Genomic DNA, 18,670 nt, shown 5'->3' on the forward strand with positions numbered 1-18,670 from the left:
TGGCTTAACCTCAAGGACAGCAGGGACACAGCCTGATTTAAAGTCTGGCAAGAGCAGGCTGTGATGCTTTTCCACAACAACATGGGTTAAGGTTTTCTCTTTGCTGGCCAGGCCTGAAGACCATCATTCAACATCATCTTCATGTGCCTCCCCAAATTTGACCCCCACATATTTCTGAGGCCTCACTGCCTCGATCTGCACCTGAAATGAGGACCCTTTTCAAGATCCCCACACTGTGGAACACCTTAAAAGGTGAATTACCCAAACTGTGAAAGAAAAGAGAACCTTAAATGCAACTAAAACCCACGCTCCAGGCACTCCATAAATTGGCAACATCATCTGTGCTCACCAAGACACCAAAGGCAAAGTTCTTGACTTCACTCTAATATGGAAACAGGATTACAAAGATCACATCTGAGAGATGGCAAAAGCAGAATCAAGGCCAGCACAGTGACCTGAGCCCCAGGACACTCCATGAAAAGCGAGGGTAGGCACTCATCATGCCCTGAGTCTGTTTGTTAGAAAGCAATCCACAATTTGTAAAGATAACCACAGATCTTTGTTTTATTTATAAAAAAATGGAAGTAGAAAAATTTGGCTGAAAATACCAACAACAACGATGACAACAAAAATATAAAAAAATAGCACTTGCACGGGAAATGTTTCTGTTTTGAAAACTGTTGTCAATAGCGACAGCAATTTAAATCATCGAACAATCATCATATAAAAACATTTATTTAAATTAAATATTTTATGCAAACTCGTATCTACACTCATTCAAAATGCATAGAGTCACACAAAAGAGATGGAATGTATTAGCTTAAAAACCGGCAAACTTTGGGGTTTTTTTTTAAAGTTTTCTTTGCAATTATTATTAATACATTTTGGGGACTGAAACCAGGAAATCATAACCACGTTACTAACTAATCATTACCAAGTGCCATACAGTAAACACTAAGATTAATCATGTCATATAACTGATTTAAAATAAAGCTTCATTTTTATGGAAAGGAAGAGAACTCGAGCAATACAAAATCCGAGGTGGGGGGGCGGGAGGAATAATGGAAGGAATAAATCAATGTACAGCTTTATTACAAGCAATAAAATGCCAGAGTTAGGAGAGGCATTGGGCACTGTGGCTCCAAACACGGAGCCTTCCCCTTCAAAGGATGTTTGATAAAAAAAGAACAGTCTGCTACATCATCACCTCTTGGCCAAAATGTTCATCCCAGGACCTGCTCCCATGGGTGGATGCCGGCTGGATCCTGCCTTTCCAAGCCCTGATCTTACCCCACTCCAGAGCAGGCTCAGCGCTCTCCTGGTTGGTGTCTCATCCTCTCTGGGGTTTCCCGAGGGATGAAACCCCCAATCCATGCTCTGGGGCAGGGGATGGGGGCTTTAATCCCCATTGGAGTGCTCAGGCAGGTCAGGGTGGTCAGGCAGCAACGCCACCACCAGAACCCAAACACAGCTCATGGACCTTCACCAAAATCTTCCCTTCTCCCATCCCTGCCTTTCCCCCTTCCAGGGGGAATTCAGACCTGACGTTTGCGGGGTGCTGCAGCACTCCTGACTCCAAAGCAGAGCTGGGGATATCCCAAAATGAAGGGCAGCTTTCCTGTGCTCCCAGGAGCATCCCTGCTTTGGAAGAGGGACTTGGCCAAAGGGCTTTGGCGTTGGGAAGTGCCCCCTGGCCACGGTGGGAGCAGAGCACTCCAGGCTTTGCACGGTGGTGACTCAACAACCCAAATCCTTTACCTACAGCACCGAGGAGACTCCAGGGCCCTGTGCTTCGATCACCCTGAGGGAGCAACGCCTCGGAACAGTGTCGGGTCCTTCCTGGGCCACTCCAGGCAGCCCCGGCTGGGCTCCTAAGACACGCTGTAGTTATTGTAGTAGGTGGCTGTGGCATCAGCCAGGACGGAGATGAGGCTGTTCTCAGAGCTGTGGGAGCTGCCAGAGCTTGGGATATGCCCATTGGCCAAGGCCCCTCCGTGGTGGTGTTGGTCACCGTGGCCGGGGTTGTTGAGATATTGGTCAAACTCGTTGCGGTCCATCTCCCCCAGCAGCTCCGCTTGGCTCAGCTGGTCCAAGGTGTCAAAGCCATGGTGGTCTGGTGGCGGGGAGAGCTGGCCCAGGTGGGCATGGAGGTTGGGAGGGGGCAGGGAGGGGAAGGTGGGTGTGTAGTAGCTGGGAGGAGGAGGAGGAGGAAGGGAAGGGCAGCTGGAGGCCGGGGGGATCATGCAGGTGGCCGGCTGTGGTGGCATGGGGCTGAGCGCGTGGTGGCCGCAGGGCAGGGAACCACCTGCAAACTCCGGTGGGGAGAAGGTGGTGCCGGCCAGGTGGGAGCGGTGATGCTCCTCGGGGCAGGGCGAGGAGAAGAAGCTCTGCTCGGGGTCTATGGCATCCAGAGGGGACATCTCCGGCGGGGTGGGCAGCCCGTAGGGGTAGGTGTCCACGCTGGTGCTGCTGCCGCTGCTGCTGCCTGGAGGCTCCCGGTACGCCCGCACTGCCGGCAGCCCCGGGCGGGGGGGGTACTCACCCGGACCCTCTTTTTCCCCCCCGGCCCGGCTGCAGGTCCGCTTTTCCGGCACAGAGTTCTGGTCCCCCCGTGTGAGGCTGCCCAGCAGAAAGCCGGGATCCACCCGCTTCCCGATGCGCTTGACCTGCTTCTTCCGACGGGGCCGGTACTTGTAGTTGGGATAATCTTGCATGTGCTTCACCCGCAGCCGCTCGGCCTCCTCCACGTAGGGACGCTTCTGAGACAGGCTCAGCGCCTTCCAGGACTTCCCTGAAACGGAGGACACGCTCCCTTAGCACCCACAGCCTCCCAAGGGTGCCCAGTGTCCCACCTGGCACATGCAGAGGACACATCCCAAAAACCCCACAGGGGTGGGAGAAGAAGGAGGGAATTGAGGCTGCTATAGGGTTTCTGACTCCCTTCATCCCAAGCTGCCACACAAGGTGGGTTTGGAGTTAGTAAATAAATCCAGGCAGACAAACTCTCCCAGCTCCCTGTGGAGCAGGGACAGCCAAGGCCGTGCCTGGCTAAGCAGAGGTCAGGACGTGCTGTCCTTTAAGGTGCCCCAGTTTGTGCCCTGCCAGAGCTTGCAGCAGGGCACAAGGAGACCTGGGCACTGTGACAGCTGGTCTGGATGGTGGAAGGTGTCTCTGCCCATGGATTAAATGGTTTTTAAGGTCCCTTCCAATCCAAACCATTCCATGATTCTGTAATCCTATGACCTCGTGCCTCCCTGTTTGAGATAAAATGTCCCCAAGACACAGCACAGAGAAGCAGCATTGGGTAGGGGGGGTTTTATCCCACAGTGAGGTTGTCCCAGGCTGCTCTTCAGGGTAAGGGGGAGAAATGAGGATATACATCAAAGCCTTTGATGCCTTCCCATGGTCTGAGACAGCAAAAATAACACTAATAAGCTGAGATGCTGCATGGCAAAGCAGAGAGGAGAAAACCCAAACCACCAAAGAAAACACCACAGAAGTGTCCAGGGAAACACCAACTTTGGATAAGAGGTTGGGCAGCAAAGCTATGTTGCAATTCGGGCAGCTCTTTCTCAGGCTGTCTGGGCTGATAATTTTGGTTTGCCCTCTCAGTTTCACATCAAAATGGGGACTGGGAGGAAGAAAGAAATAGTAGATGGGGAGTGGGAAACAAATGTGTGCTCAAAATGGGATGTGATCCCCCAAAAGTAACAGCAGAAATACACACACACAGCCCCCAGACATGTAATACTGGCACAAAGTGACACAGCAAAGACAGGCCAGGAAAATTGGGGGGACCCTCCTTGCACAGCAGGGCAGCACCCTCAGGGCATGCAGCAGAGGGGTGGCAGGATGCCTGTGCCCTGGGATGCAGGACACCATCAGGCTTTGCACCCCGAGGAGAGGCTGCACACCTGGAGTGTGGGACCCCGTGGGTGACAGGGTGGGTGCACGGTACTGCTAAACTCCATCAGGTATTGCAGCCCCAAAGTGCTTCACCCGGGCTGGCTTTGCACCCCAAAACCACCCAGAAAGGTGTAGGGGTGCCCTCCTGCTGCGTGCCAGACCGGGTTCCCACCTGGGCAGGGTTGGCACCCCCAGGGATGGCCAGTGGAGCTGGCATTCCCAATCCGGGGCGCTGGATCTGGGTGGGATTTGCACCGCGGGATGACCGGGTGGGTGCATGGTGACCAACATGGGGCACTGGATCCCAATGGGATTTGCACCCCAGGAATGGCCAGAGAGTGCCTGGATCCCCACCTCAACGCACTGAATTCGGGTGTTCACTCCCGGGACCGCAGGTGAGTGCCTGGGGACCAAGCCCGGAGCGCTGGATCCCAGCAGGGTGTGCATCCCAATCCCGGCTGGGTGCCGGATCCCCCGTGCCACCGGATCCGGGCAGGATTTGCACCCCCGGGAATGCCCTGCTGGGCTCATGGGCACCGAATCCGAACAAGGTTTGCACCCGCAGGGATCTCCGGTGTCACCGAATCCCGTCAGGATTTGCACCTGGATTGCCAAGTGGGTGCCGGGGTTCTCCCTCCTGGGCACCGGATCCGGGCAGGGTTTGCACCCCCGGGAATGCCCTGCTGGACTCATGGGCACCGAATCCGAACAAGGTTTGCACCCGCAGGGATCTCCGGTGAGTGCCCCTGGGCACTGAATCCCCCCTGGATTGCCAAGTGGGTGCCCGTGTGCTCCCACCGGATCCAGGCGGGGTTTGCACCCCCGGGGATGCCCGGCTGGGTCCTCGATTTCCCCCCTCCCCAACCCCGCGCCCCCCGCGCTGCTCACCGAGCATCTTGCTGAGCTCCGCGTTGTGCAGGTCGGGGTTCTGCACCGCCAGCCTCTTCCTCTCGTCCTTCGCCCACACCATGAACGCGTTCATGGGCCGGCGGATGCGGCTCTCGGAGCCCTTCTCGCCCTGCGACCCTCGGGGGGGCGGCCCTGGGGACAGCCCCTCTCCCCCGTCCCCCTCCAGCCGCTCCGGCCAGGGGAATGTGCTGAGCAGCGCAGCCATGGCCCCCCCGGCCCCCCCGGCCCCGCCGCGCTGCCCTCGGGGTCCCCGCGCAGTCCCAGCCTCCTGCCCGGCCTCTCCCGTATTTATGAGCTCCTTGGAAAAAGCCTCCTCCAATGACACCGAAGGGACTCGCTGCTCCTCCTTGTTTGCAAACTCCTCAGCCCCGGCCGGGATGGTGCTGCGAGGAAAGTTCTCCCCACCCCTTCTGCCCGGCACCCCCCCGAGGAAGCAGCACCCCCTGCACCCCCCTTTTCTCCTTCCCACTCCCCCCTCCCCCTCTTTTATTATTATTTTTTCTTTATTTCGCTCGCTGAAAGGGAGTGAGGAGAGAGCTGGAGATGTCCCGCCCCCAAACAGCCCCGCTGCCCTCCTGCACCTCAGAGAGCTTCAAACTTTAAAGGCTGGGGGGTAACACAGAGAGAGGAGATAAAAGCACTGAAAGCTGGGGGGAAGAAGGAAAATGGCACTGAAAGGAAGATCCCACTGGGCTGCAAAAGTTCCCTCTCCAGGCTTTGACAAGCTGCAGGAACCCTGTTTGCCAAGGAAGATTGAGGCAGCAATGGCACAGACAGGGACAACTTTCCCCCATTTCTGCTTAAACCACCAGCCCAGGCTGTGCTTTGCCCACCCCATGTGGGTTTTCACCCCAAATTTCCAGATCCCTTTGTATGGGATGGAAGTTGGGACACAGTGAACCTGCTGGCGGGTGCTTGTCCAGCCTGGTCGGACTCTAAGGGAGCTTTTAGGGGAAAACAAGGCAGGGATGGAGCTCAAAGAGGATGAAACATCTCCAGTCGGTCTCCGCTGGACACTGGGAGACAAAGGATCTTTCCCTTGCTGCTGCTTTTTATGGAGTGCTGCCCCAACCCAAAAAGGCAGGATGGGATGGAAGTCCCAAAGCCACACAACGGTGTCCCCCACTAACCCCAGCTGGGTGGGAAACTCATCCAAGCAGCATTCCTCTCACTAGAACAAAGGATCTCCAGGAAGGTGATGGCACCGAAAATCCCCTTGGGGATTTGCCCTGGGGAATGCATTTGGTGCCTGGATTCCTGTATGATTTTGACCCGCAGATACGGGTCTGCAGAGAAACCGTGGGTGCTGCCAGAAAAGCAGCGGGACGGGGTTTTGGGATGGGCAGGATGGGGCTGGCCGAGGTTGCCCCATCTGACCCCAAGGCTGGGGGGAAAACCCCGGCGCGGATCCCAGGCCGGGGCGTTCGGGCAGGTTTCCCACGTGCCTGGGTGTTCCTATTGACTCTTGTCAGATTAGGAGTGATGGAGAGCGCTCATGTAAATGTGAGCCGGGCAGGATCCGCCTGGGCTTCCTGGTCTCTCCCTCCCCTCCGCACAGGAGCGGGATGGTTCTGGTTTCTTGTGGATTGCAGCGATTTTGGGGTCAGGAGAATCCGCAACTTTGCTCGCAGCAGAAGCAGCGACTGCCCTGCCCGAGCTTTTCCCCGGGACTGAACTAAAACCCTGCGGAAGCAACAACATTTTCCAAAGGAACTGATTAAATCTATTAAGCTATTTACAAGTGGGCTTCATCAGAGCTGCTGTTATCTGGGAATACAACAGGAAGGCAACTTCTCTTAAATCTAAAAGGCGCAGGAGATTTCCTGGTCTCGGGACAGATTTATAAACCCTTTCCACACACACACACACACACACATGGAGGAGCTGCCTTTTATCTGGGGTTTGGAGCTCGGCACGCTCCTGGGGACAGCTTGTTCTGTCCCAGCAGCTCCAGATCTCTCCTAAAATCCTGTCTCACGCCTTGAAGTGCCGGGATGGGGCAGGGAGGGAGGATGACAAACTCCCCACCCTGCCCTGCACAGGTCAACCCGGTGCAATTTGCAGGCTGGAGCTGCTGCAGAGGTTGGCAGTGATATTTTGGGAAGAAAACCTTAATTCTGTTTAGCTCCCTTTAGGAAGGGTGGAAGTGCTCTGTAAAGGAGGCTGCCAGGGTTGCAAAGGTTTTATTTTGAACAGGATGGTAGTTTGGGTATGGTGAATGTGTTGCATGGCTCACTGTAACTTTTGAACCCTCAGGATGCTCAGGACCTGGCTATCATGAATACAAAACCACCTCTGTGGAGGCCCCAGAGGCCAGGAATTTTTAGTAGTAGCAGCAGAATTTCCCTCCTTGGGAAAAGGAAAGAGATGGGTGAATTCCAGTTGATGCCTTTTACAGGACAGCTTCACCTTGCCCTGTGTTTCCATATTTTGCAGGATGGGTGGATAGGTTTGGGAGAGGAAAAAACCCTGAGCAAGGACAGGACCTGCACCCACTCCTGCCTCTGCTGCCAAAGCCTGGAAGCTCTCAGAGCACCTCTCTGGGTGTTCCTGATTCTCATTATTCCCTCCACATCCTGGGAGTAACATTTGACCTCCCAAAGGCATCACAGGGGTCAACTCTGTGGCTTTTCAGACCCTCCTGAGACCCAATCTGGGGCTCCTGTGTGCTTACAGCACAAAGAAATCCAGCAGAATATTCCTCATTTGGATTTCCTCCCTTCCCAGGGCCCCCACACAGAATTTTAAGTGCAAACACTGCTACTATTATTAATAACCAATTTTTTTTCCCCTTCTCCCTCTTTCCTGCAGCACCTGGCATTCTGATGGCATTAGTAAGGAGGGTTTCATTCTGCACCCTGCCTAAAATGCTGGTCAAACCTGTCCTGTCGGAAGCTCCCACGTTACATAAAGGAGGCTGGGGCCATGTGAAAATGCCACCTCCTAATTACCACCGGATTGGAGTAATTAGTCTGGAAAAAACTCGGGATTACCATTTTTTTTCTTTTTGTGTGTGTGTGTGTGTGCTCACCTTCCCCTCTCTGCTGCGAGGCTTCACCTGTATCTGGGGCACAGGAAGCAGCAGAGCTCTCCCAGGGCTTTGGGAACAGGGAAATTACAGTGAAAAAGCCGCGAGTGAAAATAGATGGAGCAGACAAAGGGGGGAAGAAAGCTTTGTTCTCCCCCATTTTCATGGATGGGGAACAGTGGCAACAACTCCCATGGGCCAGGCAGAAAATGAGTGGCTGAACCCTATATGGAACGAGCACCTCTTTAAAAATATCCCTCTTTTTTTTAGGTTTTTTTTTGGGGTGGATCCGACATCTGGAATTTTATCCCTGCAAAGAGAGGGTTTATTTTTACTCCCCCCACCTCCATCTCGCACCCCACCAACCTTCAGGGACATTAAAATATGTGAGAAAGTGCAAATCCTAAATTAGCTCAATATTCACATGTTCCTTAATTATTGATGAAACTCTTGGCTCCCAAGGGAAGTTTTTGCAGAGAGAGCTGGGGGTTCCCAGCAGAAGATTCCCTCAGTGCTGCAGTTCCCAACTCACCCCACTGCCCATCCTCCTTGATTCCACCAGGTTTTCCCCAGGGATTGCTACCTGGACCATTTATTTTCTAGGTAAAAAACCCCAGAGCTTTCCCATTTTACAAAAAAAGCAGAAAAGCTCCCCCTCCCCGCCCCTTGAAATGCTAAAATTTTCAGCATTGTGCTGAATAGTTCTGCTCTTACTACTTTTAAAATGCAGTTGAAAGGTTACAAAAATATATATTTTAGTGCCTTTAGGTTAAAAGGAACTAGGAGGAGTTTCCCTCTTACACCTTTAAATTTATGAAGATGGATTAAGATAAGAAAAAAAATGTATTTGTGTGATTCAGAAGCAGATTTTGACTTGCTGAGAAATGAAGCTTCAATTTGTTTTTCAATATTCCCACTTCTGCCACCACAAATTATGTATTTGTGCTGCATTTCCCAGTCCTACATCACTAAAAGTTTGCTGATCCAAGACAAAATTGGTTTATTATTGGATGGAATAGGTACAGAAACAAAAGTCTTGGTTATTGCCCCAAGTTCTCTGAGCTCAGATCCTTCCAGGGGGTTCCTGCCCAGGAGTGAGGGGGAATTAGGAAAGGATGGCTTTGGATGCCCTCAATCCTCACCCTGAATCCAGTAGGATGCACTATTCCCAGATCTTTTTTTTCCAGCCAGGTGTGATGCTGGGCAGTTCTTCCGACAGATTTTGTGTGGTTTCCCTCTCTTCTTGGAGCTTCCTTCCTTCCCTTGGTGTTGGCAGGTTTGGAGGTTTCGTGACGTAACTTGTGTCTTTTGAAGGTGGATGCTGCAACACCTTCAGCCTCGTGTGTTTAAACAGGAGAAAATTGGTTAATTACACTGATGAATGCAGCTAATTGTCCTTGCTAAGAACTGAGGAGCTGGAGGCAGAGAGCACCAGGGCAGCTGAAAGGAGAACTGCAGCCATGGGCACGATGCTGAGCTGTCCCCAAACACTCCACAGAGCCACAGAATGGTTTAGGATGGAAAATCCCTTAGAGATCATCGAGTCCAACCATTCCCCAGCATTGCCAAGGCCACCTCTGACCCATGTCCCCAAGTGCCACATCCACAGGGCTTTGAAATCCCTGCTGGGATGGGGATTCCAACACTGCCCTGGGCAGCTCCTTCCAAACAAATTCCTCCTGATGTCCAACCTGAGCCTCCCCTGGCACAGCTTGAGGCCGTTCCCTCTCCTCCTGTCCCTGTTCCCTGGGAGCAGAGCCTGACCCCCCTGGCTGTCCCCTCCTGTCAGGAGTTGTGCAGAGCCACAAGGTCCCCCCTGAGCCTCCTTTTCTCCAGGCTGAGCCCCTTTCCAGCTCCCTCAGCCCCTCCTGGTGCTCCAGACCCTTCCCAGCTCTGCTCCCTTCCCTGGACAGCCTTCAGCCTCTTCAATTCACAACAGTCACAAAGCAGCTGCATCCCAATGCACTCAAATTCACTTAAACACAAGCACAGGTGGTTCTGAAATCTTTAATGGTGTCTTGCATTTATGCCTTAAAAACCCCTGGTTGTTACCAAGGGGCACTTGGGGACATGGGTGAGTGGTGGTCTGGCAGTGCTGAGGGAATGGTTGGACTTGATGGTTTTAGAGGAGTTTTCCAATCTTAATGATTCCATGATTTTATAATTCTACCTCTGCTTTACGCTGGCTGTGTGTGAAGCATCAGAGCTTCACATCGTGGGAGGAATTTCAAGGAATCCAAGGAAATTCAAGGAATTCTGCCTTTACATGTCTGGGCTGTCATTTGAGGTGCTCCAGTGCCATTTCCCATCTGTGAACCAAGAAAAACTCCAGTCAAACAAAACTCCAAAAGCCCACAAAGTTCACGCAGATTTGGGTCCAGCAATGCTACCGGGACTATTTTTCCATGGTCTCTCCTTCCCAGGGTGGTTTGGTGCCTGCAGGTACTTACAAGCACAATTCAACCTCCATTATTGCTGCTCTAACCTTGCACTTGCCAATCACGTCCTTGGCCGTTGGATCCCGCAGCGAATTCCGAGCCTCAAAGCCAAGAACAGCCCTATCCCTGCAAAGAATGGAAGAGCTCAGGAGAAACCAGTGTTGGAACATTCCCAAAGCAGAAAGGAAAATTTCCTCCAGTCACTGCTGACCCGGGGTTACCAAAACTGAAAACATTTTAATATCTGTGCTGCGAGCGCCTCGTTCCCCGTTGTAGAGCGACAGCAGAGCAGGGATTCTCATTTTCCTTGGTGTCCAGGTAATTTCACTGGGAGCCACCTCATTCTGTGAGGACAATGGATGAATTTATAACAAAAGGCCTCGGAGTTTGAAAGTCTGATTTTCGCGGAAATGAAACCAAGTCGCTCCTTTGTGCTCGCATTCTGCTAATTCCACCATCTGGGCACTGACGTAATTCTTTTTCTTGTGCTTTCTAAAAAAGGCCTTCTTGCCAAACCCAGAGTTGGGTTAAAACAGAACTCAAAACCCACTAGAAGCAAACAAACAAAAAATATATATGTAATTTATTACTCTGAGACATGTTTCTCTTGTTCCAATCATCCATTTCACTGGACAGTATCTGGTAAGAAGAGCTTTTCACTGAGTAATGTTGACCACAAACACAGAACAGAGCAGTTAAATCAATTGTTTCTGTCAAATACAAGCAATTTATGATTTATGATTATTTATTTATTATGATTTTCCCCTCCTACAACCACATGCAGAGCTTGGGGCACATTAAAATTCCACATTTCCCAGGGTAAAGTGCCGTGTATTTATTGCAGAAATAGAAAATCTTCCATTGGTAGCTGATACTTCCATCTGAGCCAGATTTCAGGGTTGGGTATCCTGAATTTAACAGGAGCAACAGCACAAATTTAAAGGTTTATTCCTGGTTTTATTCTTCCTGTAACTGACACTGGAATGTGGCCAAGCACCCACAAGAATTAGCACACAGAAACACATGAAAATTCACAGAGGGAACAAACAAACAAGCCCAGCAATATTTGGGGAAGGAAACCTTATTCCTTGAGTAGCACCTTTTTAAACTGAAGTCCCAGAGAGGCTGTAAAGTTTAGTTGCCTTAAGAGTTAAAAAAATAATAATTGGAAACAATCATGCTTTTGGATTCTAATAACAAAAATTCCAACTTGTGGTGAGCAAGAAATCAAGAGGGATGCTTCAGTTTAACATAAAACATTATTTTGCTGTCTTCTTTCACTGAGAAGATGATTTTTTTCACCTCAAGCATGGAGTTTCCTCCCAGTTTGACAATAACTGACGGTATTTGGTGCTATTTCATTTAAGGAAGCCAAGGACAAGCAGATTATGGTGAATAATAATTGTACAGCCTGAAAAGGAGATGCAACAGGGTTAAAACCCCTGGCATGTGAAATCCAGGGAAAGGCATCTTGTTCTCCTATGCAAGAAGTGAAACTTCATTTTGCTGCAGTGAATGAGCATGTCCTGAAGGCAGGGGGAAAAAAAGGTGCTTTGGAAACCAAGAGATCTTAAAAAACCAGAGCTGAGCTGCAACCAAACCATCCATGTGGTCTGGGTGCTGCAGATGGAGCTTCCTCCACTGCACAATAAAGGCAGCTTAAGGAAATTTTTTTCCCTATTAACATCTGCATCTTGACAATGTTCCTCAGACCATGTTAAGCAACTCCACTGAGCTGAGACAATATAAAAATGTACCCATTTTCTTCAGCAGAGCAGCCAATGGGATGTTTTAGATTTACACTGATGAAACCCAGCTAGGCCTGGATGAAATGAGCAGCTCATGGATTTGGATTCTGGATTCTGCCAGGATAACTCCCTGCTCTTCAGGGTTGTGCTGTCAGTTTGCTGTGGCCAAAGAAATATCAGAACACCAGGAAGGGGAATCCTTCCTCCCTTTCCACCACTTCCAAGCCCACCCATCTCTCATGACAGCTCTAAATGACATTAAAATGCCAAAATTCATGCTGAATGCTTCAGATCTCCCACAAAACTGCTTGTGGCAGTGCCCAGTTCCAGCATTCCTTATTTCCAGGCTTACAATGAGAAACAAGCTCTAGTTTGGTTATAAATCCAAATTGCAAGTTTTCAATGCGTGAATGGCAACAGCAATCTGACTGTGCTTTTAAAATCTATTGGTGTCCCAGTTTCAGGGAAAAGCCTTGCTCTATCCAAGGCAGCTTTCTGGATTCCAGAGGTACCAGTGAAGAGATCCTGAGTATGGCCTGGAAATCAAAGATTTAGGTATGGTTAATAAATGATAAGGTAAATACATGTTTCCTTCAGCTTTGGTGCAAAGTTAAAACTGTTTGACAATGGTTTGGAGGCACAGGGAGGTCTTTTTATTTCACCCTTAAGTGTTGACACTTTTTTGAGCAAACTTTTAATCAGAGTAAGCACTTTGGGAAGAAACAACATTCATTTTATATGTAAAAAGAGATAAATGTAAAAATTAGACAGCACTTTTCAAAAATCAATGAAAAAACACAAACAGCTTTGCAAACCCCCTCCTGCTTCCAGAAACAGAGCTGGGCTCTCACAAGTCAAAACAATTTTAATAAAAAGATAGTACAAGGGTGGTTTTAATTTTTTTTTTCCTGGATTGAGAAAAACACAGTCAGGTGAAGCAGCAGGAAGTTATTCCCTGCCTTTCACAGTCTTGATGTGTTGATCCTCTATGTGGGTCCCTTTTGAACATGGACTGAAGCTCCTGTTAGCCTATCATGTTTTCCTTTGGGAGAGCTGGGTTTACATAGAGTCTGAGTTTAGATCCAGTATGAGTTTAGATCCAGCCTGTGTTTAGATCCAACCTGTGTCTAGATTCAGTCTGTCCCATCTGGAGCTAGAGCAATGTCCAAGACTGGATTGGTGCTGTGTTTACACAGAGCCTCCTACAACACAGACTCATCATCCCTGAGCCTGAAAGGTTAAATGTTCTTGCAGTGCTTCTTTTTCTTTCTGGGTGTTTCTTCCCCACACTCCCCTCTCTCCTCTTTTTGCTTTTTGTGCTTCTTCTTGTGGCGTTTCTTCTGCTTTTCCTCCTGCTCCTCTCTGCTGAGTTCCTCCCCCTCACACATTCCCACAGAAATTTCTCCATTGCCTGTATTCTCATCACAACTGATGTTTTCTCCTTCATTCTCCTCTTTATGTTTCCTCTTTTTTTTCCTTTTGTGACATTCGTTTAGTGGATCATCCAGTTCTTTTCCATTCAAGCTCCCTGTCTTAGGCTTTTTCCCTGGTTTCTCACAGTCCTCTGTCCTTTCTGCCTCATCATCTCTCTTCTGCTTCTTCTTTTTCTTTTTGACTTTGGTTTCCAGCTCTTCTGAAGGCTCCATAGCTTCTTCAGCTGCTGGGCTGGAATGATCCACCTTTGGTTCTGTTTCCTGCTGGGATCCCTTCAGCTTTGCCATGCGCTTGGCAAAATATTCCTGGACAGTGAGAGCACTCTTCACTGTGTTGGAATCATCTCCAGGGCTGGAGAGACACTTGGTCCTCTCCTCTTCTTGGGAGTGAGGATCAGCCTGAATATCCTCCTGCAAGAGAACAGAGAGGAGCAGGAGTGAGTTAGGAGTCATGGCTTTAAACATAATGCTGTTTTTTTGCACACTAATAAGGAAAATACTGAAAAGCAACATGGTGCTTTGAAAATTAACTATGAAAGTACAGATTTGGGTGGAAGTGAGGCAGCCCTTAATGTGAAAGATGCTGTAGATTTAGGGAAAAGAGGTGGAAGGGGGGAAGGTAGCAAGAGAACACAAAGCAAGCCAATTTTCAGTTGTTTTGAGTTCCTTAGTTTACCTACTCCTACGTAACTCATGTCTACCACCGCCATACTCAGTGCATTACACTGACTTTACAAAGCACATGTCTCTGCAAGACACAAACCAGCATGAAAAATGATCCACTGCAATCCATTAGCCTGTGGCACAAAGGAAATCCCATGCCTGGAATAACTCTTCAGCAAAGAACTTGTAATCCAGGGAGCAATCCAGCATTGAGGCATCTCTCCCATCTTATCTGATCTTTGGAAATGTTTGTTTCAGAGCTGCTCTGCTGTCAGGGTGTCCCAGATGTTGTTATTTAAACAGGCTCCATTTGATCACACGTTATCAGATGGCACAAACAACATCACAGGTTACATCTTACAAGGTTTCTGCAGATATGAAATAAAGAGCTGCTCATCTCCAGCTGCAGGTGAAGAGTCTCCTTTCTAGAAAGGAATTATCAAACTAAGAAATACCAAACTAAAAGCAAAGTACAGCTCTGGAGCTGGATGTTATGGATGGCATGAAGAGAATTGACTGAGAAAGCAACAAATGCCACAAGATGGAAATGTATAATTTGTTAAATTATCTGACATTTACAAAAGAAACAAACCAGAAAGGCAGCTGAAATTAAGGCTTGTTCACATACATACCAAAGCACTCAAAACAAAGCCTTTGTGGTATAGCCTTTTGCTTGGCAAAAGTCACAAATGACTCTTGGAAATGTCCCAAATTTTCACAGAATCACAGAATCATTCAGGTTGCAAAAGAGCTCCAAGACTATAGAGTCCAAGCTGTGACTGATCCCCACTTTGTCACCAGCCCAGAGCACTGAGTGCCACATCCAGTCACACCTTGGACACCTCCAGGGGTGGAGACTCCAAACCTCCTTAGGCAGCACTTTCCAATGCCTGACTGCCCTTTTCCATGGAGAAATTCCTCCTGATATCCAACCTGAACCTTCCCTGGCACAATTTGAGGCCATTCCCTCTCATCCTGTCCCTGTTCCCTGGGAGCAGAGCCTGACCCCCCTGGCTGTCCCCTCCTGTCAGGAGTTGTGCAGAGCCACAAGGTCCCCCCTGAGCCTCCTTTTCTCCAGGCAGAGCCCCTTTCCAGCTCCCTCAGCATATTGTTTTTTTAAAGCCTTGTACAAACCACAGGGAACCAGGTACCCCCTGTGGATGGGAAAAGCTGGGAAGGATCCTCAAAAGCTGATGTAGAATCCTCACCAACATCTGCCCTACAACCCCATCCTGAAGGAAAGGGGATCCACAGGATTACAGTCAGAGATAATTCCCTGATTTCCCATTCATAAATGCACAGATGGGTAAGAGCATCCACTCTGCCCACACATCCTGAATCCTGCCTGCCGAAATCAGAGTAGTCAGATTTTACAGCCACTTTCACTGCCATAACCTGATACTCAGGGAAGGCCAGCAAAGAGCTGGGAGATAAAACCCCACTTATCTCAACACTTTATAGTTATTGTGTGATGCTGCAGATAAGGGACCTGGCTCTCTTGAGGGCATCATTAAACTTGCTGGCTGAAGCTGGGTTTATTAGGGTTTGTGAGTAAGGTTTTCCAGATCTGGCTCCTTATGCATCCATAACCTTTACTCCCAGGAGCAGGAATGCAAAAATTGGTGTCATTAGTGATGCATTACAAGTGGTGATTTCCTCATCCATCTGCTTTCAAGAGAGCTATTCCAGTGGAACGAAAGTAAGGCTGCACTTGAGATTCCAGTGATGTTTGTGTGGGCACTTATCAAAATTAGGGACTTTTCTTGTAGGGATATGTTGTAGTGTTCCTGAAGGGTTATGAAGTAACTGAAACTATTTGACTTCTGGCAAAGAAGCCTGAAAAGGGATGTGGAACATGGGGAAAAACAGGATGTATCCGCACAGGTTGAAAGGGGAGCAGAAGTTTAACAGGACAGAATTCCCAGGATAAATGGGTTGAGCTATATTTATATTAAATTGTTTTAGTAAGACCCAAACCAACAAGCAGAGAATCCCATGCCATCACAGGATCATTTAGGTTGGAAAAGAGCTCCAACACCATCAAGTGACCATCTTGTCACCCAACCCAAAGCACTGAGAGCCACGTACAGGCCTTCCTTGGACATCTTCAGGCATGGGGACTCCAAACCTCCCTGGACAGCCCCTTCCAATGTTTAACAACTCTTTCCGTGAAGAAATTCCTCCTGATGTTCAACCTGAACCTCCTCTGGTGCAACTTGAGGCTCTTTCCTCCTGTCCCTGTTCCCTGGGAGCAGAGCCTGACCCTCCTGGCTGTCCCCTCCTGTCAGGAGTTGTGCAGAGCCACAAGGTCCCCCCTGAGCCTCCTTTTCTCCAGGCTGAGCCCCTTTCCAGCTCCCTCAGCCCCTCCTGGTGCTCCAGCTCCTTCCCAGCTCTGTTCCCTTCCCTTCCAGCCCCTCCAGGTCTCTCTTGCTGGGAGGGTCCCAGAGCTGTCCCCAGCACTGGAGGAGCCCCAGCAGTGCCAGCACAGAGGGACAATCACTTCCCTGGCCCTGCTGAAGCCCAGGCAAACAGGGTCATTCTCCTTCCCCCCACAGCAGGACTCTGACACCCTGGATTGCAACAGGACAAACAGACTCCCAGGTTTTCAGCCAGGACCGTTTCCCTCCCCACCCCAATGTGTAAAACACACTCGGGCCCAGAACACCCATTGCTCCCTGGCCAACCAGGAAAGGATTTTCTCATTGCCTTGGTGACTTCAAGTCCTGACAACTTAATTACTGTAATTGAAGGCAAATATTACTTGAACTCTACACATTTCTTTCTTTTCATGAAGTACATTAGGCATAAAAACAAATGTTCCTTTGGTTAAGCAGAGGAGTTCCAAAGGTATGTACAAGTTTAGAAAATAAGAACCTTGCTCAGAAACTCCTTTATTGATAAGAATTTTAATAACCACGGGCCACTGAGCACAGAATTAACAGGGCATGGAGACAAGCAAAGAGGTGCCAACCCTAGAAAACCTCTGAGTTTAGGAAAAGCTTATGTAAAACTATAAATCACCTGGAAGGGCTGTTAAATGCCAAGGTATTCCTGCTTCTGTGGTGTACCTGTCCCAGTAGCCATGGGAACACTGCTGAACTCTAACCAGGGGTTTTCTCTAACCCCTCACAGTTTATGTAATTCCTCCCCTGTATGACCCAACACAGAGAAAAAAAAAAAAAAAAGGTAGATATCCCTAAAAGTGGATTGTGCTGCTGAATATTCTGAAAGACAAAATTTTCACCAGATAAAAGACAGAAAGAAATATTCTTCCTCCAGAGAACTGATGATCAAGTAAAAGGAAAAGAGCAATTGGGCTGGATGTGGAGGGAAACCTGAAGATTGAGCTTTAGAAATTATGTTTGTCCATGCCATGAGTTCCAAAATTGCCTGAGATGAAGTTAAAAGGAATTGGGAATAGGGAATTGGTAGGATGGTCCCAAGCAAAACAAAAGGACTGCTTGAAACACGATGTTAAACGTGGAATGAGTAAGAGGAAACAATAGGAAAATTCAAGGAGAGGTTGGGAAGTGCACAGGAAGAGATGAAGGTCAATTACAGCCAGAAGTTCCCTGTAAATATCATGTGTTTATGTCATTAGTGAAATGTATGGAAAATAATCTAAAGGACATAAAGCACTCCATGTACCACCGTGTTTTTCTCTGCCTTTCTTTGCTTGCTGATTAAATCATTAAGGGAGTGCACTAAACTTACAGAGGGAAATCCTGGTTCCCTTGAATCCTTCAGGATCAGGATTGCATTTCTAGGGCATCCCACTCTCAGAGCACCTTTCAGTTATTTGGTGAAAGGAAAAACAGGGAGTTATTGTCAATTATCAAAGGAATTCACATCAGTGAAAACATGAAGAGAGGAAGCCAAAAGTGGGACGGATTTGGACACATCATGAAATCAAATGGGTTTGAAATCCAGCCTGGTCTAGTGGAAGGTGTCCATGGCAGAGGTAGGAATGGGATGAGCTTTAAGGTCTATTCCAACCCAAACCATTCTGGGATTATTATAATTAATATTCAAAAATAAGAGCTACATCTGCATGTTATCCTGGGAGGAAAAGTGAGACAGAACTCATGGGCAAAGCAAAGGGTTCTTTGGCAACATATAGGAGCAAGAGAAGCAGCCTGGATTAATTCAGAGAAGTTTCCCTCCTCTTCAGAATTCAAGTATTTCCTTTTTCACACTTAAAATCATAAAACAGGGGAATAAAATAATCTCTTATATAATCTCTGTCTGCTACATATGAACTACTATTACTCAAGCCCAGTAATTTCACATGACTTTGCTTTGTTGGTACTAATTCACAATGATTTTGTGAAATCTGATTCACAAAAAAGACACAAAAGGCAAAGTCCAGAAGGGATGAGCAAAAAGGCAGAATAAAGCTAAACTATTTCAGTAGGCTCTCACTTAAATGACAGAAAGTGGGCTGGATGAAGCACATGGAGCCTGAGTTCCATGGAAAACACAGGATCACTCTTAGCTTTAAACTGCAGCCACCGCTGTTCCGCCTTTCTTACCAACTTCTTTGCT

At 48.7% G+C, this 18,670-nt stretch overlaps 2 protein-coding genes across 2 annotated transcripts in view; both read right to left on the reverse strand.

Moving 5' to 3' along the window:
- Positions 1-545: 545 nt before the first annotated feature.
- SOX7 (SRY-box transcription factor 7) lies at positions 546-5,174 on the reverse strand. The gene is made up of 2 exons (XM_005493291.4): positions 4,795-5,174; positions 546-2,791 (listed from the first exon to the last, which is right to left on the reverse strand). The coding sequence occupies exons 1-2, from the start codon at positions 5,018-5,020 to the stop codon at positions 1,872-1,874; spliced, it is 1,146 nt and encodes a 381-aa protein (XP_005493348.2). The 5' UTR covers positions 5,021-5,174; the 3' UTR covers positions 546-1,871.
- Positions 5,175-10,849: 5,675 nt separating this feature from the next.
- PINX1 (PIN2 (TERF1) interacting telomerase inhibitor 1) overlaps positions 10,850-18,670 on the reverse strand; it is a 62,642-nt gene continuing 54,821 nt past the window's right edge. Inside the window, exon 7 of the mRNA XM_005493292.3 lies at positions 10,850-13,873. Within this exon, the coding sequence (XP_005493349.2) occupies positions 13,268-13,873 (606 nt within the window). The 3' untranslated portion in view covers positions 10,850-13,267. The remainder of the gene's footprint in view (positions 13,874-18,670) is intronic.

The sequence above is a fragment of the Zonotrichia albicollis genome, chromosome 3 (genome assembly GCF_047830755.1).
Source record: "Zonotrichia albicollis isolate bZonAlb1 chromosome 3, bZonAlb1.hap1, whole genome shotgun sequence".
In the NCBI taxonomy this organism is placed as follows: domain Eukaryota; kingdom Metazoa; phylum Chordata; class Aves; order Passeriformes; family Passerellidae; genus Zonotrichia; species Zonotrichia albicollis.

Bases quoted from the DNA above. Each gene is read 5' to 3' on its own strand.
- SOX7 (XM_005493291.4), bottom strand. From the start codon at position 5,020: ATGGCTGCGCTGCTCAGCACATTCCCCTGGCCGGAGCGGCTGGAGGGG. The intron at 2,792-4,794 runs GTGAGCAGCGCG...CCTCCGTTTCAG, and splicing joins GGAGCTCAGCAAGATGCTCG to GGAAGTCCTGGAAGGCGCTG.